Genomic DNA, 23,709 nt, shown 5'->3' on the forward strand with positions numbered 1-23,709 from the left:
TGCGCAGGGCGGCAGGTACAGCGAGGACCTTGGAGCCCCGCGGCGCAGGGGTGTTGGAGGTGGACATCCCGCAGAGGGAGCGGCCTCCTGGGGCAGGGAGTCCTCGGGACTCCTTGTTCTCCGCCACCCCTCCGCCAAGGTGAGGAGAGCAAAGAGAGCCCTGAGCACCGGCGCCGGGGAGGGACCTGCGCATGCGTGGGAAGAGACTTTGGCGTCGCCCTCGTCGCCCAGGTAACTCTGACCCGCAGGTGCCCGCATGGCCTCCGGCACTGGAGGGAGCTGGGGTCAGGCCTCACCGCAGAGTGCCGCCCAGACGGTGAGGGCTGAGCCGGCTTATACCTGGGAGGCCTGGGGGGTTGGCTGACTGGGGAGCCGTCCCCGGAGGGACGGAACCCTGGAGGAAGTGGGGTGGGTGCAGAGAGCGACTCCAGCCGCCCAGGAGACTCCGGGAACCGGGAGGCTGTGCGGGCAGGGAGGAGAACGAGGCCCGGCGGGGCGAGGCCACTCGCGGGGTGCACGGGGGCGGGGGGTGGGGAGAACTTGGTCCGATCCCTTGCCGGCCTCGCAGAGCTGAGTCTCCCCCTCCCCCCAGCCCTGGGTGACGGTCCTGCAGCCCGTCGCGTGGGCGGTCCCACCGCCAACCCCGCAGCGGGGTGGATTGAAGGAAGGTGAGACTCCGGGCTCACCCACCTTGTACCCCACTCTGCTTCGCACATTCTCTGGGCGTCCTCGCTGCACCTCCCTCCCGCGCGGTCCTGGGCTGGGCGTTGGGGGGGTGGGGCGGGGGAGGTAAGGCCCTGGGAGCCGGGCCTGCTGAACTCCCCCTTCCCCCCCGCCCGCCAGACCTGCTGGAACTGATGTTGCTGCAGAACGCGCAGATGCACCAGCTGCTGCTGAGCGGGCTGGTGGCCATGGCGCTCAACCCAGGACCAGCGTCTCGCCACCCGCAGGTGCGTCAGCTGGGGGTGGGGCGCAGGTGTGCCACCGGCGTCACCCACCTGCAAGTCCAAGGGTGGGGATCCATCTGGGGTGGATCCTGGAGAAAAAGAATCAGGCAACAGTGCAGCTGTCCCCAGTGGGTCCCTTTGGCGTGTTATGTGCCAGGTCCCCAAAGCAGCATGGAGTGGGAGTCCGCAAATCCAGAGCACTCAGGTCTTGTGTTCAAGGAGGTCTCCCTGCCATGTACCCCCTACTAGACTGCAGGCCCAGAAGGACAGGCACCCCTGTACCCAGAGTCTGCAGGTTGCCGAACACTTACTAGGGGCTCTGGTGATATTTGTTGAACAAGTAAAAAAATAAATGAATGACTATGAATACAAGGCGACTTTGCCCGACTGGCACAGGGAGAGCAGAAAGGTACGAGCGCGCGCGTGCACTGGGGAATGCGGAAGGGCTCCTTAGGGGAGCAGGTGACCTTGGAACCAGTCCTTGAAAGCCAGGTAGGATTTTGGCGCTTGGAGGAGGCCAGGTTGTGTCCATCATCCGGGCTGGGGAGGCGGCTGCCCCTCTGCACACCCCGGCCTTCAGGGGGCGCCTGGGATGAGCACCCCACCTCCCTGATGGGGCTGGTGGGTCCAGGGGCAGGGGGCAAGGCCAGATGCAGGTCCCTGGCCTCCTGACCCCGCTCTGGAGTCATACCTGGATTCTTCCAGTCCCTGCTCAGCCACTTATTAGCGGGCAACCTTAGACAAGTTTCTCAACCTCTCTGAGCCTCAGTTTTCCCTCCTGCAAAATAAGGAAAAAACGTCTCCAAAGTACCCGACTTGCCCACAGTAGCTGCTCAGTAAAGGGAAGCCGGTTTATGACGCTCATCTGGGGAAATCAGAGGAACAGAGAAGTGGGGGTGGGGACACTGGGTCCTGTTTCATCCTCCCTCCTCCCTTTGTCCCCCAATCCCCAGGTCTACCTGGAGGGTCAACAGGAGGAGGAGGAGGAGGAGGAGGAGGAGATGCAAGCCCTGGAGGAAGGGCCTTTGGTGATTCACCACCACTACCTGCCCTGCCCGATGCCTATGCTGGGCCCCTCGCTACCCTGGCTGGTCCCTTCCCCTTCCCTCCCCCCACATCAGCCCCACTTGCAGGACACAGCCAGGATTCAGCACTGCCCTCCTGCCTCTCGGAAAAGGGGGGGGTAAGTGAGGACAGGGGATCTGGGTGTTGCCGAGGTCCTGCTCGGGGGCGGGGCTGGAAGAGCCCACTAGGAGCTGGGCGTGGGTGAAGATACCTCTGGGTAAGGCCCTAGAGACCACTTCTGATGCGGGGGGGTCTTTCTTTTCTTTCCTCCATGTCAGGAGAGCTGTGACCGTGCCCCCACCCCCACCCCCCAGTGCCACAGGCACTGTGGGTGCGGATGTACCCCCCGCTTCAGGTAGGGGCAGGGTGAGTGGGCAGTGGGGCCCAGGGATGGGTCAGGAGGGCCATGTTGGGGGCTGGGGAGCACCTGTCATCACTGCTGCAGGCCACTGGCCTGTCCCCTTCCCTTTCGCTCCTTGGGGCCTTGTTAGGCAGGCGGGAGCCAAGACACAGGTGCCGTCTCTCCCCAGACTACTATGATGCCGAGAGCCTACCATGAGGACAGACACCAGCCCTGGGACCCTGCCAGCTTCATTGCAGAGCTGGAAAGAGCCCTGGAGCCCCCGAGTGCCCCTCTAGAGCCTGTGACTCTGCACCCATGCCTGGCAGCCCTCCCCAACCCTCCCCAACCCCTCAACCACAGCCAGGCCCTCTCCTGTGTGAATCAAAACCCTCTTCACCACATGGAGACCTTGAACTGGCCTCAGCTCTGCCCCGGAGCACAGGCCCCTCTAAGCACATCCAGAACTGGGAAGCCGCCGCCGGTGGGGGGCCTTGGGGGTCTGGGAACCAGAGCCCTCCCTTGACCTCCTCCACTCACCCCTATCTGGGATGGTAGTGCTGTGGGGTTTTGGTGGCCTAAAGACAGAGCAGGAGGTGAGGGGAGGACTGCCTTTGTTGTGCAAGGCTCTTTGAAGGCCTAGAGTGATGGGAGAGAGGCCTGGCTCGGAGGGTCCTGGAGCTGAGCCCGTTCCCTTGGCCCCACCCTTGCCGCAGGAAGCTGGCTCTTTTGACCAAAAGAAGCCAGAGCCGTCCTGCTCCAAGCAGGAGTGGCCTGAGGTCCCCGAGCACCAAGTAGGAACAGACCGTCTTTCTGCCCTCCTGGGCCAGGGCGTGTCTCCCCCAGCGTCCCTCAGGAGAAATGAGTCACTCAGGGCTCCATGAGGTTGGGTGTCTGGTGCCTGGGCTGGTCAGCAAGGGCCTGGGCTGGCTGGGGCTCTGGAGGCCCCTGTGAGGGGAGAAGGTCGAGGGAGGCTTAGGAGACCTCTGGGGAGAGAAGTCCAGGCCCGGTGGTTGCCTTTCCTGGCTGTGGAGAAGACATGGAGGCACAGGATTGGGTCCACGTGTTTATATGCAAACTAGAAGAGGAAACGACCCCATTGTCCTCGGCTGCTTGTAACCGTCCCGCAGCCAGGGCTAGACCACAGTCCTGAGGAGTCCCGCCGAGTTCCAGCGGCTGCTGCCGCCGTGGCCGTGCCACTCATGTAGGCTGTGCCAGTAGGCCCGACTCAGGCCCCACCTAAGCATCTTGTACCCCGTAGGCGCCCATCCGCCTCTGGCGCCAGTGCTGGCCCAAGATGAAGCACAGGAGGATAGACGTCACAAACAAGAACAGCAGCACCGACACAACGGAGATGATGACGACCATCTGGTTGTCCGGCGTGGGCTCTGGGGAGGAAAGAAGGGGCAGGGGTCTTAGATGTCCCCTGGTCCCTGATGGCAGGGCCCAAGGGGGAGTAGATGTCTGCCTGTCACCTGCCCACGCCTCATCGGTCTTGCAGCCACCTGGGCTGCAGAGAGGAGTGGCCAACGGTGTAGGATCTCGGGGAAAGTTAGGCGGGGTCCGGGCCACCAGCCAGCCCTCTGTGAGGGCTGCCACCGGCCCTTGGCACCAGCATATGCTGGCCACTGTGGCCTGGACGGCAGCGTGGTCCAAGCCCAGCCCTGCCCTGGGCCGAGCTGAGTGAGCTCCTACCAAACCCTCCGAAGACAGGGAACACCTTGACCATCGAGAGCCACGGAATAGCAGAGCTCCAGGGGACCTCCGGGCCCAACCTCTGAACGCAAAGAGGGGCCATGGCCAGAGAGAGGAGGGTGCCTTGGTCAAGGTCACGCAGTTCACTCATTGCTAAGCAACTAGTTCAGTTCCAAACTGGGCACTCAGAGAGAGCTCCGGGGAAGAGTGAGAGGGAAGCCCCGGGATTCAGTGCGGGGTCCCTGGGTGCCTGCCCCCTGAGCTGGCAGAGGGTGTGCTGAAGGCTTTTTCCTCCCCTAAGGAACAGAAAGCGATTGTCCTCTCCCACCCCTCCCATCCTGGGGGCGCCCCTCACCATAGACCTTGAGCATCTGGGGCTCGGAGACCTGGTGAATGATGTCCCCGCCGCGAGACCGCAGATCCAGGCGGGCGTGGCACGAGAAGTTGTGGCGGCCGTCCTCCCTGTGAGCCATGCCCTTGTGCGTAGCCGTGGCTCCTTGGGTGTCATTTTTCTCCTCCGTAAAGGTCTTGTTGCACAGGGTCTCCTTGCCACGGAGCAGGGTGAGAGTGAGGCTCTCAAGGGGTTTCACATCTGGCACGTGGCACTCGACAGTGAAGGACTTCCCCACAGCCACCCACGTGGGCTGTATCTTCAGGAGCATTTGCTTGGGAGGGTCTGCAGGGAAGGAGGAAGGAGGGCTGGTCAGGGTGAGGGTGTAGGCCTAGGCTTCCTCCAGCCCCGGGCACTGCTGTGTTTTCAGGTCCTTGGCTAGACATGGGGAGGAGGGCCCGGGCCTGGCCTACTCTAGAGCACAAGGAGAGGAAGGAGGAAGCAGTTCAAGGTGAAGGATGGATGGGCTGGGAGTTTTACCAACATGATGTTTTCTGGAATCGACAAGAATCGAGGTGGTCAGGGGTCTACAAAGAGGAGGTCCAGAAATTGTACAGTCGACTAGGAACAAAAAAAATTTGGATCTGTCTCCTTCTTTTCCAGAAGTCAAACATAAATTTCCGTATCAAACAGCTGGATAATTGTCCTGAGACTAAAAAGGGAGTGCTCACTGGAACCGGGCCAAGAGTTGTGGGGTCCTCACTTAAGGGGTGGGGGCTGGAGTCCGACCTGCCTTGCTTAGTTAGACCTGCCATCCCTTGTCCATTAAACAGGACCCTCAGTGGTAGCCTGGATACCCTGCCCCCCTCGCCCCGAGGTCATATGTTGGATTTAGGACATGTTCCTTTTCACTGGATCCCCTGATGCTGGTCATGGGGAGCACCCAAGCCATAGCCTTGGTGCTGAGATGTTGAGAGAATCCTGCCCTCTGGGAAGGTCTCCCCGGCCTGTGTGCAGGTGTGTGTGTGGGGGTGATGGTCCCACATTTGGCAGGGGCCCTCAGGAATATAAAAGCAGGGGTGCCTGGGTGGTTCAGTCAATTCGATTAAGCATCCAACTCTTAGTTCCGGCTCAGCTCATGATCTCAGGCTTGTGCGATCGAACCCTGCGTCCGGCTCCACGCTCAGCACCGAGTTGGCCCGGGTTCTCTCTCCCTCCCTCTCCCCTCTCTCTCTACCCACCTCTCTCAAATAAATAAATAAATCTTTAAAAAAAAGAAAAAGGACTATAAAAGCACCAGGTGATGCGTTTACCTTCTCTGCGTGAGACAAAGGGGTGGCTGGAGAGCATGGTGGCCCTTCTGTTGGCACCCTGCTATTTGTGGGGGGGTAGGGGGTGTCCGGTGATGGGGCTGCTACTGAGCGGGGAGGAGACTGTGAGCACGGTGGGGAAATGACTCGTAAATCTGTGCAAACCTTGCCTGGACTGTCCTCTGAGCAAGCCGCAGAGCTGGTGTGGCCAGCAGGCTCAAGGAAGCCAGGGAAGGTTGTGAACAGATTCCAAGCCCACGGGCAGGGTCTGGCTCCCTGTCACCCCAGGAGCCCAGGGGGGTGGGGGCCAGAGCGAGTGCCCAGGGTAGCTTTGCAGACAGCAGACACGGGCTCTGCCTGGTGAGGAGGGCCCCACAGGGTAGCACTCACAGTACACGCTGACGTTAAGACTCTTCAACTTCTGCTTCCCGAAGCAGGTGAAGTAGCAGTGGACGACAGTGTCCTGGGAGATGTTGGAGACCAAGAACTGCTTCCACTGGGGTCCGGACTGGTTCAGGGTCTTGATGAGCGTGGTCTCCAGGCCACCGTTCTTCGGGTTCGCACAGCTGGTGCTACAGTTGACCAGCTGGGACCCTCCGGGTTCCACCGCCAGCTGCTCCGGGTACATGTGGACCTCGAACTCCTCCCCAGACCCTGGAAGACCAGAAAGGGCAGCAAAGGTCTCTGCTGCCCTGCCCCCTGCTGGCAGTCTGATCGCGGGGCAGGTGCCCAAGAAGATAGGCCAGAGATGGCCCCCCTGCCACTCTTCTCTTGTTCAGGCCTTGCGTACGGACTGTGTCTAGACTGTGGGCAAGGCTTTGCATATTGCCCGGGTCTAGGCCGCAGAGGCTGCCCCACAGCCATCTCCCTGCCTCTGGGTGCTCTTCCTCCAGCCCACCACCTTTGGATGAGTCTTCTCCATGCATAGCCTCCATCTCCATGCAGAGGGATCCTATGCAACCTTCAAAGCCCAGCCCAAATGCCCCCTCCCTTCATGAAGGCCTCTCAGAGATGGAGGTGGACTGGGTCCTCTGGGCCTTCCCTCCCTCCTTTCCTTCCTTCTGCAAATACTTTTTGATTACCTGCTGTGTGCCAGGCCCTGTTCTAGGCTCCAGTGACACAGCAGCGACCCAAGCAGACCCAACCTTGCCCTTGCAGAGCTCCCATTATCATGAAGGAGACAGACAATAATCGGCAAGTGAGAGAGCCAGCCCGTCAGACAGTGATCAGTGCCTGGGGCAGGACAGGAATGGGGGGGAGTTGCCATTTTAATAGGGTGGTCAGTCCGGACCTCACCAAGGCATCGACATTTGAGCAAAGACATGGAAGAGGTGGGTGTGAGCCCCACAGATACGTGGGGAGCAGGGAGTGTTCCCGGAGTTAAGACCCTGGGTCAAGGGCATGCTTGGTGTGCTTGGGAACAGCAAGGTCAGGACGGGCTAGAGCCCAGCAAGGAGGAAGGCAGGGGGAGAGAAGTTCAGGAAGGTGATGGGACCACCTTGCCAATGACTGGTAGAGCTTCTAGAAGGTAGGGCCCAGATTTCCCTCAGTGCTCAGCACAATGCCCTGTGTGCAACGGACATTCAGAAGTGTTTGATGCATCAAGACTGAGTCCTCGGAGCTCACCTCCCACTCAGAGGGTCCTTGATCTCAACCAACTGGGCCTGTCCTGTGCTCCCTCCACACCAGCATGTCCCCACTCAGCCCTCAGCGAGTGGCATATAATGAAGTGGCAAGAAAGGAGCTTTGCAGGTAGACGGAGCTGGATTTGAATCCTGAGTTTGCCATGTACCAGCTGTGTGACCCTGGGCAGGGTGCTTTCTCTCTCTGAACCTGTTTCTTCATCTGTCAAATGGGCTAGTAACCCCTTTCCTGCAGGGTTGTGACGAGGTAGCCCTTGAAAAGCACCTGGCAGGTTGTCCAAAACAGGCTCAGCACACGGTAGCACTTTCCTCCACAGTCCCCTGACTCCCTGGAGGACTCCCTTGGACAGTAGTCAAAAGGCCATGTCCTCTGCTGCCCCCTGCTGTCCCTGCGCCACATCTGAAGAACAGCTGGGGCATTCCCTCCCCTTCCCTTGAACCCCAGCATCGCCTCCGGCCTCAGGCCTCCACACAGCCCACCACTCAGCCTCCACGACTTGCCACTTCCACAGGCCATGAAGCCATGGGGCCTGTTCAGCCTGCTGTCCCACCGGCCAGCTTTCCCCCACCATCCAGGATCATGGGGAAGCCTGGCCGGCACGGCATCCAGTGCCCAGGGTGGGCTACCACTGTGTTCAAAGCCTCAGTGACTTCAGGACCAGCCCTGCCTCCCACCCCAGACGCCAGGGGGCCGGCAGCTCCCACTTTGGGCTGGCACGTGCCAAGTCAGGAACCCCAGGTACCAGCTCACCTGGGCAGCAGAACAGGGCAAGAAGGGCGGTGGGCAGACCCCAGCATCCAAAAGGGGACATCTCAAGTGGCATCCACAGGCTTGCTGGGAACAGCCGAGGGTCTCCTGGAGGGAGATGGTGGACCCAGGTCAGGGAGTGGTGGCCTAGAGCCGCAGCCCGGAACCCCAGCCTTCTATGAGCTGATGACCACATTTCCTCTCATTATCTGAGAGGTCTTCTGGAAGCCACGTGGAAGGCCAGCTCTCAGAGCTCCCGGCCTGCAGGAACGCAGGCAGAGGAAGCCGGGAGGGAGCCGATAAGTCAGGGTATAACCTGGCCTCCCGCCATGCTGCTGAGCAGGGGGCAGGGCGAGTGGCAGGCATGCATGTGTGCGAGGCTTGTGCATGCACATGGGGCTCGGGGCACTGTGTGTGCACAAAGGACAGTGAGGCCTACAAGCCCCAGACCTGAGAACCCCCAATCCCACAGGTTACATTATTGAGTTCCCTTTTGGGAACAGAATATCCGAAATCAGGTCTGCCCAGGACATGCCATCTCCGTCACAAAGCGGGCCCGGGAGCTGGACTTCTCTAAGGAGACCCGGGGAAGGCCCTGGAGGCGCTCCAGGGGACACCCCCAGTGCCCCCTGACACAGCTTCTGAAACCTCCACACCCACCGGGCTCACGACCTCAACCCTCCCTGACCCAGCCGATAGGGACAACTTGAGGGAAGAGCTCCCATGACAGTCCCCAGCAGCCCAGGCACCGACAGAGGTAATGGGGGTTGGTCTGGCTGTAGCCCAAACCCCCAGCCTCCATTTCCAGGGCCTGGCTTATGGTGTCTCCCCCCAACCCTTCAGGGGAGCCTTGGTCCGGGGAGGGAGGCATTACAGTGCATTTCTAGGGAGGCTTTGTCACCTACTGAGGGAATCCCCAGGAGCAGGAGTCCCTGGGACCAGCAGGGCCTGGGAGAGGCAGGAGAGGTGTAGGTCTCCTTGCTTTATCAAGGGGTGCCCCAGCATTTCCAGGGCTCAAGCCCAACTCTGTTCCTGGGTTGTGAGGGTCCTGGGTTGTGAAGTTGTGTCCTTCTCTTTGGCTGCTGAGGCCAAAGGCTGTCACCACTGTGTATGGTGTGCAAGGGCGGCTGGTCAGCCTGGATGCGGGGATGTCCCCAGACCACACTGCTTCAGAGCAAGGCAGAGAGAAGATGGAGGAAGAGTGAGCTGTGACCCCAGCCCGGGATCTAGTCCATGCGGCGCAGCAGGGAACACTCCTCCAGCCCACGGGGAGGCAGAGGGTGCGGCCTCAGGGCTCAGACAGCGGGTGCTGCGGGGCTGGAAACTCTGTGGTCTCCACTGGGTCAGAGTAATAATGATGAGGGGAGCGACAGCAGCACAAATTATAACAAAAACCATGCAATAGTGAACTGACTCCGGGTCAGCACTGTCATAAGCGTATCTCTGTGAGGTAGGTACTCTCGCCGTCCCATCTTACCAATGGGGAAACTGAGGCACAGGGTGATTGACTTGCCCAAGGTCACATCCCTAGGAGAGAGTGAAGTCTTTATGAGTGAGAGGAGAGCAGGGGTAGAGGAGGGATTCTTACAAGCTACATCCCCAGGAGACCCTTGAGAGAGAAATGCAAGAGAGCAGAAAGCCAGAGGAAATTGCTGGGCCTGCCTTGCCATGAGGAGCTGGGCGGGGGTCATGGTGGTGGTGGTGGTGGTTGTGGGGTGTGTGTGTGTGTGTGTCTTGTGCCCAGGGAGCTCCAAACAGCTTCTAGAAGGATCTGTGCCTGTGAATCCCAATCGCACGCACAGCTGGACCAGCCAGACTCCATCCCCACCAGTGATCAACAGAAGCTTCTGGGGCCCACAGGTCTTGCTTTAAGCTGGTCAGCCCCTGTTCCCACCCACCATTTCCTCTTTGATCTCCAGGGAATGTGGTTTTGCCTCTGATAGCTTACACATCAACGTCCCCCCACCCGCCCCCCGCCGGCCTATCCCCCCGTGAGGGCAGAAGCTGATTCTAGAGCTGTTTGCTGTTCTAGAGCGGATATGGTAGGTTGTACCTGGCAAAGAGTTGATGTTGAGTAACTGTCCAGTAAGAGGATAGATGGAGGGAGGTAGGGACGGAGGGAGGGATGGATGGATGGAAGGAGGGAGGGAGGGATGGATGGATGAGTAAATGAACAGAAGAAGTTTGTCTTGGTGTACAACCCAGATAAGATTGAATTGGAGGGGGGGGGAATCTTTCTCTTTGTGCCCAGTGTACCTTTCTCCTGCTGATGTCTCTGCTGACCCCCAGGCCACGGAGCTGAGCTGAACACCTAACAAGGCCAACCAGAGCTCTTCATCCCTCAAAGATGGGCCCTCAGAGTGAAGCCCGGGCAGTGGTTTTTCTGGGACTTTCTGAACCAGAACTGGTAGGAACAAGCCCTTCCCTTTCTGATCCTAGCAGAGGCACCCATAAGCCAGCAGCTGTCAGCCCTTATGCCCCCAGCAGGTGAAGAAGCTGATAGAAAGGAACTTGACTCAGTGGAGGGAAGGTGACTCAGAATTGTCCCAGGTCACGTGCTGGCTGCCAGGTGGCCTCTGGGTGGCAGGGCTGGTGATGATTCTGTGTGGCAGAAATGAAAAAGCTTTCCAAGCCGGAAGGTTCTGGCCCTTCAAACCTGTCCACGGGAGTCAGGGTCCTTGTGAAATGGGGGTTACTTGGAGCCCCGTTCTGCCTCCGGGAACTTCTGGGGAAGACTGGGAAGGCGGTGTTGGGGGCAGAAGGGCTGTCCTTGCATGAGGCTCTGAGGCCTTCTGGGAGAAAGAATGAAGTGGATTTGGCAGCCTGACGATCAGACCCTAAAAGGCCAAGGTAGATGCTTCCAAACGAAGAGGGAAGACCAACACTTCCTGTCACCAAGAAGTTGCCCGGGGATGACAGGAAGAACCCGACCATGATGTCGATGAGAGAAGAAATTCAGGTGCTCCTTCTTGGAGCTCTGTTCTACTACCAAATAGTCCCTGCCATGTTCTTTAGGTCTCTGAGCTCTCCAGTGAAGGGGACAATAAAGCTGAGAGGGTTAAGGTGTAAGAGCATTTGAGGGGAATGGAGATTGGTGTGTTGGTTTTCGGGAGTGAACTCGTCTCTTCATAGGGCTGGGGAAGGGTTTTGTCATGACTGGGTCTTAATCCAGTGACTTCTCTTGTGTTCCCAACAAAACACTCCGTCTTGCAAGAACCAAGATGAGAGAAAGATAAGCAGAGACTGAGAGAGTTTACCTTCAAGATACCTCCACTAAAGGAATTTTTAAAGATGTGTGTCCAGAAGGAAAAATGATGGCAGGATAGTTTTCTATGCAAGAAGGAAGCACGGGAAAATAAACTGGCAAATGAATATGGAAAATAAATATGTGATATTTATAATATTTAATTTGAGAAGTCTTAAAACGTTCAAAACTAAAATCCTGGGCAATAATATTTAAGAGAGGATTACAGTTAAAGCTTTCTAAACTGTGCATTGTTCGGGAGGGAGGATATACTTTAAGCTATAACAAGCATGGTAAAATTTCAAGAAAAACCAGCAGAGAGAGAGTGCTTAAGCTCTAAACCCCTAGAGAAGGTTGAAACGGCGTGAAAACAAACAAGCTTCAGTCAAAAAAATTAAAAGAGAAAAGCATGGAAGAAAAGGGACAAATGTAAATTTTTAAGAAGATGGTATTAAAAAGTCCAGATTTATAATAATCCCAATAAAGATGAAAAATTTAACTATGGTTAAAGGAAAGAGATTTTCAGATAGAATTTTTTTAAAATCCTTGCCCTGAGGGGGCACCTGGCTGGCCCAGTCAGTGGGAGCGTGGGACTCTTCATTTCAGGGTCATGAGTTCAAGCCCTATATTGGCTGTAGATTATTTAAAAATAAAATCTTAGGGGCGCCTGGGTAGCTCGGTGGGTTAAAGCCTCTGCCTTCGGCTCAGGTCATGATCTCAGGGTCCTGGGATTGAGCCCCGCATCAGGCTCTCTGCTCAGCGGGGAGCCTGCTTCCTCCCCTCTCTCTGCCTGCCTCTCTGCCTACTTGTGATTTCTGTCTGTCAAATAAATAAATAAAATGTTTAAAAAATTAAAAAAATAAAATCTTAAAAAAAAATCCTTGCCCTGTGTGAACCTATTTCTGTCTGGTGTCTGGATTTTATATAAGGACAATGCCTTGTATTCATAAATCAGTCACAGTGGAACAGCCAGGAAGAGGAATAGTGCCTGGGCCTGCCGCCTTTATAAACCTTCAAACTTTTTTTTTTTTTTTAAGATTTTATTTATTTATTTGACAGACAGAGATCACAAGTAGGCAGAGAGAGAGGAGGAAGCAGGCTCCCCGCCGAGCAGAGACCCCGATTCGGGGCTCGATCCCAGGATTCTGGGATCATGACCCAAGCTGAAGGCAGAGGCTTTAACCCACTGAGCCACCCAGGCGCCCCTAAACCTTCAAACTTTTAATGGGATTCAGGGCGATTCCCTTGGAAACCACAAGGTCTCACGTGACCCGCATGACCTGGATCGCGATTCCCTCTGGGGCCCTGGCGACATGCTTTTTCCTGCACACGCAACTGAGTTCTGAGTCACTTTAGCTCCCAGACAGCTTAAAGCCAGAGTGTGCCCTGATGGTTTATCAGATGTAGGTCAGAGGTGTTGGACTGAAAGGACGGATAACATACGGATGGGAACCCTCCCCACAGGAAGCAGAAAGGGAGGAACTTTCCAAGTTGGAGAAAGAGGGTCTGGAAGGCAGTAACTTCTTGTGTCCCTCCCTGCTTAGATTTCTGGTGGATACCCCCCCATCGCAGGGGAATCTGATTGGATGTGGAAGCCACACCCTGTTCTCAGCAAAACTTGATCCGATTTCTAAGAGAAGGGGGGGGATGGGAAACTAACACTTAGTTGATGTGTGTTCTCTGCTAGGGACTGAACGAGGTTTTAATACATTGTTTTCTTTACTTTCACACAAAAATAAGGAACCATTCTGCATTCTGATTATGCGATGGAGAGAGTAGGGCTCAGGTGAATTAATGACAGGCCCAGGTCATGGAACTAATAAGTGAAAGAGCGAGGACAGGAGAACTTAGGAAAGATCAGTGGTTGCCCGGAGTCGGGATGGAGGGACGGGTGAATAGGCAGAGGACAGAGGATATTTAGGGCATAGAACGAACACCGAGACTGAATGCTGATATAATTATGGACTTCGGGTGCTGACGAAGTGCCGGTGTAGCGTCACTGAAGGTAACAGACATACCCCTCTGGTGGGGGGTGTTGACGAAGGGGGAGTCTGCACATGCATGGGGGCTGTTTTGTGTTTTGCTGTGAAGAGAAAACTACTCTAAAAAAATAAATTCTATTTTTAAAAGTAGCTCAAACACAACCTCAGAAGAGAAACTTCTGGATTAGGTTCTTGCCAACTTGTTGAAAATACAGATTTTTTTTTTAAGATTTTATTTATTTATTTGACAGACAGAGATCACAAGTAGGCAGAGACGCAGGCAGAGGGAGAGGAGGAAGCAGGACCCCAGGACCCTGAGATCATGACCTGAGCCAAAGGCAGAGGCTTTAACCCACTGAGCCACCCAGGTGCCCCGAAAATACAGATTTTTCAACTCAACTCTTACTCAGTAGGGTGTCGTGGAAGTTGTGGACTCAGTCATTCCTAAATTCTCAACTCGGATTAGATTTTTAAAACATGAAAATACAAAACCCAGGGTCCCTGGGTGGCTCAGTCGGTTGAGTGTCTGCCTGCCTTCGGCTCAGGGCATGATCCCAGGGTCTTGGGATAGAGTCCTGCATTGGGGGGGCGGGATGGGGGGGGAGGTCACTGCTTGGCGGGGAAGCCTGCTTATCCCTCTCCCTTTACCCCTCCCCCACTGCTCGTGCGCTCTCTCTCAAATAATTAAATAAAATCTGAAAAAAAAAAAAAAACCCCACAAGACCTAGTTCTCTGGTGTTTATGAGACACACCTAAGGCATAAGAGTATGGAGTGGTTGAAAGTCGAAGGCTGGGAAAGACTATCCCCAGCGAGCACTAACCAAAAGAAAGCTGGGAAAGTTCTGTTTATATCAGAGAAAGAGAACTTCTAAGACAAAAATACTTATGAGGGGTAGCATGAATGTCTGGACTAAAAGGAGAGATCAGCAGAAAGTTAGAATTCTTCTAAATTTGTAAGTATCCACCTTGAAAGAACCAGAAAGAGAGCAAACCATGATTACAGCAAGGGATTGTAATGCATGTCCTCAATCAGGAATAATGAAGCCGACAAACAAGAGTGTGAAGAATGGATGAGCTGAAACACATAATTTAAAAGCTCGATCCGCACCTAAATTAGAGAGCACAAACTCTTCAAAAAGATAGGTTTTAGGGCACCTGGGTGGCATGGTCTGTTAAGTGCCTGCCTTCAGCTCAGGTCATGATCCCAGAGTCCTGGGTGTGAGTCCCACACTGGGCTCCCTGCTCAGTAGGGGGGGCTGCTTCTCCCTCTCCTCCCCACTCATGCTCTTTTGTTGTATCTCTGTCATATCTCTGTCTCTCTTAAATAAGTAAGTAGTAAATAAAATCTTCAAAAAAAAAAAAAAGGCTTATATACTCAGTCATGTGAAAATGTATTCTGACCCACAGGTCAACAGAAGACATTGCAATGACACGTTCAAAAAATCTTTGCATTGGGGTGCCTGGGTGGCTCAGTGGGTTAAGTCGCTGCCTTCAGCTCAGGTCATGATCCCAGGGTCCTGGGATCGAGCCCCGAGTTGGGCTCTCTGCTCAGCAGGGAGCCTGCTACCCCACCCCTCTCTCTGCCTGCCTCTCTGCCTACTTATGATCTCTGTCTGTCAAATAAATAAATAAAATCTTAAAAAAAAATATTCGCATTGAGCGATACATATATTAAAATGTCTGGGATGCATCAGAAGTGGCACTTGAAGGGAAATGGATAGCCTTGAATGCTTGCATTAGAAAAAAAGTCAAAAATAAGTATTCAATCTTTAGTAGGTAGTCAAGAAGTTAGAAAAAGAACGGCAAAGGAAACCCAAAAGTGACTCAAAAGGGAATCAAGATTAGGGCAGAAATCAAAGTAAACAGAACAACAAAGTAAATGCAAAAGGGAAAAATAAGGAGCAAAACCCAACAAAACAGAAAACAAAACTATGGTAGACAGGATTTATGAAACCAAAAGTTCTCCGGAGAAGCTCATAGTGTGGGCAAATCTCTGGGGAAATCTACTTACAAACCAAAGAAGGCACAAGTCGCCGTTATTCGTTATTCAGAATGAAAAGAGGAACATAGCTACAGGATTACAATGAAGACAGCACAAACCTACAGAAACAGAAGGTTGACGTGGTTGCCAGTGATTGGGGGAGGGGAAGTGAACGTGTTTCCTCGGCATAGTTTCAGTTTGCCAAGACGAAAACACTCTGGGACTTAGCTGCCAAACAACGTGAATGCACTTAACCAATTCTACACCAAAAAATGGTTAAGATGGTACATTTTATGTTATGTGTATTTTACCACAATTAAAAATTTTAAAACACTGTAGATGATTACGCCAAAAAAAAAAAAAAAAAAAGCAAAGCAGGCCAAATCTTAGAAAGATAAAATTTACCAAAATTGATTTGAGAAGACATAAAAAGTCTGAATGGTTCCATAACTACTAAAGAAACAGGGGTGCCTGGGTGGCTTGGTCGGTTGGGCGGCTGCCGTCGCCTCGGGTTGTGATCCCAGGGTCGTGAGCCCCGCATCCAGCTCCCTGCTCAGTGGAGAGCCTGCTTTTCCCTCTCCCTCTGCCTGCTGCTCTGCCTACTTGTGCTCTCTCTCTGTCAAATAAATAAATAAAATAAATCCTTAAAAAAAACCCAGCTGAATCCATAATTTAAAATCGCCCCACAAAGGAAACACCTGGTCCAGATGGTGTTACACAAGTTTAAGTAGAGGCAATTCTAATTTCATTAAAATCCCTCCCTGAGAATGGAAAAAGCAGGAACACAACTCCTTCTACGAGGCCAGGGTAACCTTCACCTTAACATCAAAATGAGACCAGCGCGGGATGAGAAAGAAAGATTAGAGGCCAGTCTCACTCATGGATATAGATGCAACAATTAAACGAAAAATGCTAGCCAACCAAATAAATACATGTAGCAGTGTATAAATATACACATCATATCCAAATTGAGTTTATCTCAGATATGCAGATGTGGCTTAACAATAAAAGAAAATCCACGGATATCATTTATTATGTTGGTAATAGAGACTTTGTGGGGCGCCTGGGTGGCTCAGTGGGTTAAGCCTCTGCCTTCGGCTCAGGTCATGATCCCGGGGTTCTGGGATCGAGCCCTGCATCTGGCTCTCTGCTCAGTGGAGAGCCTGCTTTCTTCTCTCTCTCTCTCTCTGCCTGCCTCTCTGCCTACTTGTGATCTCTGTCTATCGAATAAATAAATAAAATCTTCAAAAAAGAAAAAAAGAAGACTTTGTGCTCTGTCACATCACTTCTGCCCTCCTCTGATATCAGTAGTACTTACTGTGGATAATTTCATGCAGACTTAGGCTCACCTCGCCCTGCAGTGTCCCGCCTCAAGTTTATACCATGTTTCTTTTTGTTTCTTGCCTCCCAGTCTTCTTCAATGCTTTAGAAGCCACATATCAGCCTGCTAAGTGTTTCCCAAAAGTGGGAGAGAAGTTCCCTAAGACACATCCCTCCCCCAGTGAGGGATGAGCTAGAGGATGATATGAGCTCCAGCCTCTTGTTCTCCTTGGGCGACTGTGGGAGGCCTCTGGCAGGCTTCTCTGAGCGGGAGTCAAGCTCCCTTTGCCTGTGGCCACGACATCAGTCATGCACCTTTAACCGGCTTTTCTTTCTCCCCCTCTCTGTCCCCCTGCTCTTTCACTCCGGGCTTTCTGGGATCACCTCTCAACTAACCTACCTGAACCCAAGTCCTTGTTCCAGGCTCTGCCTTTAAAGGAGCCCAAACTAAAAACTTACTTAACAGATTTAAGAAGAAAAACATAGGATCATCCAGAAGAAAAAAAATTCAATATCCTTTCGTGAAAAAGATCTTAGATTAGAAGGAAACCATTTTTTCTTTTAAGTAATCTCTGCATCCAACATTGGGGCTCGAACTCACATCCCCGAGATCGAGAGTCACATGCTCTACCGACTGAGCCCGCCAGGCACCCCTAGAAGGAAACGTCTTTAAGCTGGTAAAGAGAACTTACAAAAAGCTTGTGCATGTATTATATTTAATGAGTAAATCTTAGGAGCATTTCCTATAAAAGCAGGACCCAGAGGAGGATGCCCACTATCTCTGCTATTTTCAACATTGCTCCAGAAGTCCTAGACAAACTATCAGCATTTTCATATGATGAGATTGCCTGGGTCGAAATCCAAAAGAATGGTCTCACGAGCGATTCAAAATTACCAGGGATTTTAGCAGGCCAACTAGGCTTCAGATCAGTATCTAAAACCAAGTCGCTTTTATGTCTATCAGTAACATAGAATAATATAATTTTGAAAGCACGTCATTTATAGCAGCAGTAAAAGAGGAATAACCTAGCAAAACCCGTGTCAGACCGATAGTAAGAAAGTTATCAAAAGGATTCATCAGGAACCCCAGATGCCATCCCAAGAAGAAGGGGACCATCCCTTTCTCTCTGCGTCTGCTCGGAGCACAGCTCTGATGGTTCAAGCCTTACCCACATGGGCCCGCCGACCAGAAGGCAGCCCCATGCTTCTAAATCCGTCACCCGATGGCAGAGCAGGAGAGGAAGTGGGAGGACAAAAACAGGAAACAACCGTAAAAGCAAGGTCAATATGGGGGTGGTTTTCACCCAGCGGGGAACATCTGCCCAGAAGGAACTCTGGGGAGCTCTGCCCGCTTTCCTCTCCGTTCCCAGGGAAACAGGCCAAGAGAGGGGAAGTGACTAGAAGTGAGGCCCTGACAGTCTGTCGGAAACCCTTTCCATGCTGCCAAGAGGGAAGGGAGAGTCGTGACCTTACCCGTCGTGTCGTCGTGGTAGTGGGCTGGCTGCCGATTTGAGGACTGTGCTGGGTGGGGGGGGGGGGGTTGCAGGAAGCAGGGCAGCCGGAGCCCAGCGCCCGGAGAGGTGGAAGGGGAAAATGTGCTCCCACTTCTGTGTCTCTGTGGTTCTGCGTGTGTGCACTCGGACTCCTCCCTCCCTCTGCACGTCGGAGTTACGTGCTTTCCTGTGCCAGGCTCCCCATTCAGATGAACCTCATTTTCAGACCCCTCCCGCTTGTATTTTTTTTTTAATGGTGGCAAAATACACGCAACTAGAAAAGGTACCATTTTAACCATTTTTAGGGCACCGTGCTGTGGCCTTCGGGTTTGTTTGCACTGTCTTGCTCCCATCACCACCACCAGCAACGTCTCCTTTCCAGACTGCAACGTGGTCCCATTAAACAGTAACTCCCAGTCCCTGGCCCCTCCCAGACCCCACAACCACTGTTCTTCTCTCCGTCTGTGCAAATCAGATGACTCCAGGAACCATGCATCGGCAGGACCCTACTGTGCCTGTCCTTTTGTCACTGGCTTGCTTCACTTCACGAGATGTCCTTAAGGGCCATCTGTGTCAAGAGTTGGTGTCAGAACCTGCTTCTTTTTTAAGGCTGAGTAACGCTCGGCTGCGTGCGTACACCCTATTCCTTATCCACTCTGGGTTCCTTCCACTTTTTGGCTACTGTGCATGACGCTGCCTTGGATGTGGGCACAGACACGTCCTCCAGGCCCTGCTTTCAGGTCTTCAAAGTGTAGACCCCATAAGTGGAATAACCAAGTCCTAGGACAGTTCTAGGTGCAAGGTTTTGAGCAACAAACATGGGCTCTCCCCCGACTCTCTCTCTGGATGTGCGGTGTCTGCACCACTGGGGCCCTTTGATGGGCAGAGGGGTCCAGGATGAGCTGCCCATTATGCCCCTGCTGGTGGCTGGTCACTGTCCCAGAGCTGGCTCTTCCCTGTATGGTACATGTCCTGCCATGAGAGACTTCTGTTTGTGACCAAGGACCATCGTGGATCTTGCCACATTTGCCACCTCACCTAGCAATGAAAAAATAAAATCTACCCCAGCAGAGTGGTTTGTCCCAATAGGCAGAAAGTATCAAAGCCAGGTGCAGGGGTGGGTGCCGGACCGCCACCTTGACTCACACCAGCGGGGGATCTTGCTCCCACAAGCCAGCCCTACCTACTATTTAAATTCCTGGCTGAGCAAAGTCATAAATTAGATTATGTGACAGACCACGGGTCAGGGAAGGCCATGAACGCTGAGGGTCTGCTGGGTTCTGGAACAATCCCTCTTGGTATCTTTGTGCATTGGCACCTTCACAAAAGTTCTTTTTGGGATCTCCCTGTCATACTGCTGGTGAAACAAAGCCAATGTGGGATGTTGGGTGGGAGGGCATCAGGGCCCAAGGCTTGGAGGAGCCCACGTGACTTGAAACTTTTGATGGCATCTGTCATAGACACAAATTAGAATGCAGTCTCATTGCAGTTTCCTCAGGAGTTATGTCTGCACTTGGCCCTTTTTGAGAGGAACCCCTCCTTTCTCTATTCTAGAAGGTTTTCTAGGGAGCTTCTGTCCTCCTACTCGATACCACTTTCCTGTCAAATGATTGGTCCAAGGTTGGTGTCGCAGTGCCCCGTGTTCAGGTCTAACCTTGAGGGATTTTGGTGGTGGTGGTGGTGGTGGTGTTTAACAAGTCATAGAAAGAGCCTTTCCCTGCCTGGATGCAGAGGTCAGAAGACAAATGCCACCTGAGGCTATCACCCCATTCACAGGAAAGGGGGGATCTGTAGAAGGTGAGGAGGTCAAAATGCACAGAGAAGAGGTGAAAACTTTCTGATGGCATTCCGGCTCCTGGTTCCAGCCATTCCTGAGGGCCTGTTCTTGAAGGTGGGTTTCCATGAGCCTATCCTTTTGCCATTTTTGCTTAAGCCAGTTTCAGCTGGATTCTGCCCTGTGTAACCAGAGTCTGCAGTAAGAAACCATGAATCATGCCAGAGAACCTGATCAGTCAACCAAGGAATCTTCCAGAATAAAATTGCACATTGATTGGATTGGCTCTGGCACCGGCGGTTTCATCTGGTGCTGGGTCTTCACAGTAAGAGGGCGAGTGAAAAGGCATCAGTGCTTGAGAACATCTCCACATGCCTTTTGGTTTAAGGTTTAGGAAGTAATACAGCATTTTGGCAACTGCTTTTTGAACTCTCGGTGGGTGAAAGCAACATTGCTTTGTATTGAGGAAAATCCGAGCGTGTAAGCAGTTCATTGTAGATTGCTGGGACTTGCGTAGGGTTCCTTCCTAATTCAGACTTGTTCTGTTTTGTCAGAGATAGCATCTTGCTGCATCTAGACACTCCCTGGGCCAGGGGAGCAAAGAGAGGAATGCGTGGGTTGTCTGAGCAAGGTACGTGGGGTCTGTGGCATGACCCCCCACAGGGCCCCTCTTGGCTAATGAGGCATCAGGCCCAGAATCACTAATCAGAGCCAGGACTGTAATAACTGTAACAACCTGGTACTGAGGGGAGGGCAGGAGCCTGGCAAGACTTCCCTGATGGGTGAGTGTGATCTTGGGGACCCAAGCTTGCTTTTCAGAGGGGGCGTAATGAGAGAAGGGGCTCGTCAAGTAGGCTTCGGCCCTGGCATTTATAGGCTCTTATCAACCCTTCCCTGGTCCAGGGTGGTCTAGACCTGGTCCCCAGCACTGCTTCTGACTCTCCTAAAATACAGTGAAATTGGATTTTCACATATATTATTTTTAGTGTGTCTCCAACATTGCACATGGTAACAGTGGCAACTTGTGTATGTATATATTGTGTTTTTTAAGCTCTCCAGCTAATTCCAGGGTGCACAATGCAGAGCACCAGCACGCGGGGTGGAAAAGCAGAAACGGGGGTGAGAAGTCCGGAAGTGAGCAGGAGCAGAAGCATGAGGGCTTGGTCCCCTTTGGTGCACTGGGGAGGGCAGTGGGCAGCTGGGGGCAGAGTGCAGAAGGTGCTTGAAAATCCCCAAGAGTGAGCTAAGGAAGGGGGAAGGCCACAGCGGTCCCTCTTCCGAAGGATGGGTGACATCTTCTTACTGCAAACAGTATCATACTCCACCAGGATGCCAAGCTCCACCGAAGCCTGGCTGTGAAGCCCCCAGAGCCATCTCAGGAAAGGGCAGCTTTGAGCAGTCGAGATGCTGGGCCCACTTCAGAACTGTCAGATCATAACCCTGGGTGCCTGCATTCAGAGCTGCTCCAGACAGTTCTGATGCCTCATTCAGGTCCATCCCTGACCTGCAAGCCCCCAACCCCTGTCTCTGCCCCCCCACCCCCACCATTTTGTAGCTTCTGGGGTAGATCCCATTTCATGTCTATTTCCTTCCCTTCAGTGCTAGGTTTCTGGGGCTCTCTTCTCCCAGCCACCCAGTGCATACTCAGGAAATGCTTGTTGGACTTAATTAAGCTTAGGGACTTGGCTTTCTGAGACATGAGAAAGTGCCCTCGAATTTTCACTCACATCACCTTGGAGAGCCCCATCCCCAGAGCTGCCAATTCACCCAGTCTGGCATGAGGCCGGAGAATTTGGATTCTTAAAATTTCCCGGGTGATGCTGATGCTTCTGGTCCCAAGACCACATTGCTTTAGCAAGAATAAGAATATGCTCTCCGTTTAAATAAAGTCAAGGCGGGGTCTGGGTGCCTCAGTGGGTTAAGCCTCTGCCTTCAGCTCAGGTCATGATCTTGGGGTCCTGGGATCGAGTCCCGAGTCGGGCTCTCTGCACAGCGGGGAGCTTGCTTCCCTCTCTCTCTCTGCCTGACTCTCTGCCTACTTGTGATCTCTGTCTGTCGAATAAATAAAGAAAAATCTTAAAAAAAAAAAAAGTCAAGGGAGTTGCAACTACAAGTAGAAACAGGGGTTCAGAGTAGAAATTCCACGTCCTTGGAAGGCCAGTGCTTCATGGACTTAGCGGCCTTCAGGCTGAAGGATGGAATCTGTGGGTCATTCTGGCAGAGTGTGATTCTCTGCACAGCATCTTGCCGGCTGTGTGACCTTGGGCAAGTTGCCTAACTTCTCTGAGCTTCAATCTGCCTACCTGTAACATGCAGAGAATACAGACAGCCAGCGTTTCTGCTGCGCTTACTCGGTGTGGGTGTTGAGTAGAGTAGTTGGGTTTTTTGAGCAGGTATGCAGCAGCAACCGGAGGCCACACAAAGATTATTCCAGGCGATTGGGCTCCCACACCTAAGCTCTAAGACCCTCTTGCCCACCTTAGAGCACCCTCGAAGGGCTTCTGGACTACTGTGTGGGTCCAGAGAATGTCAGACCCCAAGACCACCCCCATACAGGAGGGGGCTGTACATTTAATGTTACATGTCAGTGCTCAAGTGAGAAGAACTTGTGTATATGCATTACTTTCATAAAGGACTTGAGTTGTTTACAAAGCCAGGTCCTTTGGCCTTTTTTTTGGATCCCGGTCTCATCTCATAGGGAGCAGGCCCCCAGAGTTCGGAGGAGCAGTGGCCACACACGGGACTGGGGACAGCATAGGGTGCTGCGGGCCGAGGAGGAAACGAGGCTGCACACGGGCGCCATCTAGTGGCCGAAGTGACAAGGGGCCTGCCCCTCAGTCTGAGAGGCAGAAGTAAATCCTCCAGATGGAGTGGCCGTGGTAGGTCACACTTCTTTGCAAACACAAAGAGGCTGGAAATGGGCTGGGATCCTGGGGGGGGGGCTGTTTTTAAGGACGGTGATCTATATAGATGCAGCAGACTTATCCGGAACCACCCAACAGCCGAAGAGCTGACCGAGGGCGAGTTGAGAGGACCTCTCCCAGAAGGAAGATCGCCTTTTCCCTGGAAAATGTGGATGCCAGGGTAGGCACCTGTTGTCTTTTTCTTCCTTTCACCTTTACTGCAAGGGAGAGAATAAACTGAGATGCTTGACTAGGAACCCAGATGGGGAAAAGAGCTGCTTCCTTAGAAAAGACACCAAAGGCAGCAACTTGGCTTGTTGGAAAAGCAAAGGCAAAATCCAAGGGTGTGTGAGGTGACTTTTTTGTTTTACTGCGAGGCTGTTCTCTTTTGGGGCCTGAATGATAGATTAAGAGATATCTGAATACGGTTAAAGGTTATTTTTTTAAATATTAGGTATTGCAAGGTGTTTGTGTTTTTTCAATGGTTCTGACCGCATATTCTTTCTGTGCAGGGGGGCCCGCTGCAGGGTTGGGGCCCAGCGGCAGGGATAGGACCTCAGGGGGCTGGTGCTGGGGCTTGGATCCAGCTTCCCTGTTCCCCTCACGGCTGCGTGGGGCTCTCCGGCCACAACGAGGCCGCCCAGCCAGTCAGGTTCGGTTGTAACAATAGAGAATTGCCTCAGTTCCTCTGCTGGGGTAGAAGAGGGCCTCAGTAGCTGATAAAGTCAACGCCCCACAACCTCCTGGGCACCCCATGTCCCTTCCGGCTGCTGAGCAACTTTCCTTCCATTCAGATCACAGCCTGAAGGTGCGTTAACCCACGCGTGTGAACGGCCCTGGGCCTTGTCAGTCTGAAGGATGCAGTGCTCAGTCCCCACCAGCCCCTGAGTTTCGTCCATTTTCAGGACGCTGCTTCTCTCTGGTCAAACCTCC

At 53.3% G+C, this 23,709-nt stretch overlaps 2 protein-coding genes across 6 annotated transcripts; one reads left to right on the forward strand and one right to left on the reverse strand.

Moving 5' to 3' along the window:
* Nucleotides 1–256: 256 nt before the first annotated feature.
* On the forward strand, nucleotides 257–2,571 carry PRR29 (proline rich 29; the record flags this gene model as incomplete). The annotated part of the gene is made up of 6 exons (XM_080827443.1): nucleotides 257–316; nucleotides 593–668; nucleotides 844–950; nucleotides 1,901–2,130; nucleotides 2,291–2,367; nucleotides 2,543–2,571. The coding sequence occupies 6 exons, from the start codon at nucleotides 257–259 to the stop codon at nucleotides 2,569–2,571; spliced, it is 579 nt and encodes a 192-aa protein (XP_080683569.1).
* Nucleotides 1,766–18,246, reverse strand: ICAM2 (intercellular adhesion molecule 2). Of its 5 annotated transcripts, none has more exons than XM_080827441.1 (5): nucleotides 18,080–18,246; nucleotides 8,083–8,187; nucleotides 6,079–6,342; nucleotides 4,403–4,723; nucleotides 1,766–3,740 (listed from the first exon to the last, which is right to left on the reverse strand). In XM_080827441.1, exons 2-5 carry the CDS (start codon nucleotides 8,153–8,155, stop codon nucleotides 3,592–3,594), a joined length of 807 nt encoding a protein of 268 aa, XP_080683567.1. In that variant the 5' UTR covers nucleotides 8,156–8,187; nucleotides 18,080–18,246; the 3' UTR covers nucleotides 1,766–3,591. The 5 variants fall into 5 exon arrangements, with proteins under 5 accessions (XP_080683567.1, XP_080683566.1, XP_080683565.1 ...); XM_080827440.1 differs by having other exon boundaries at nucleotides 6,079–6,372; nucleotides 18,080–18,229; XM_080827439.1 differs by lacking the exon at nucleotides 18,080–18,246 and adding an exon at nucleotides 17,776–17,828.
* Between the last annotated feature and the right edge of the window lie 5,463 nt (nucleotides 18,247–23,709).

The sequence above is a fragment of the Martes martes genome (assembly GCF_963455335.1).
Source record: "Martes martes genome assembly, chromosome: 16".
NCBI lineage: Eukaryota > Metazoa > Chordata > Mammalia > Carnivora > Mustelidae > Martes > Martes martes.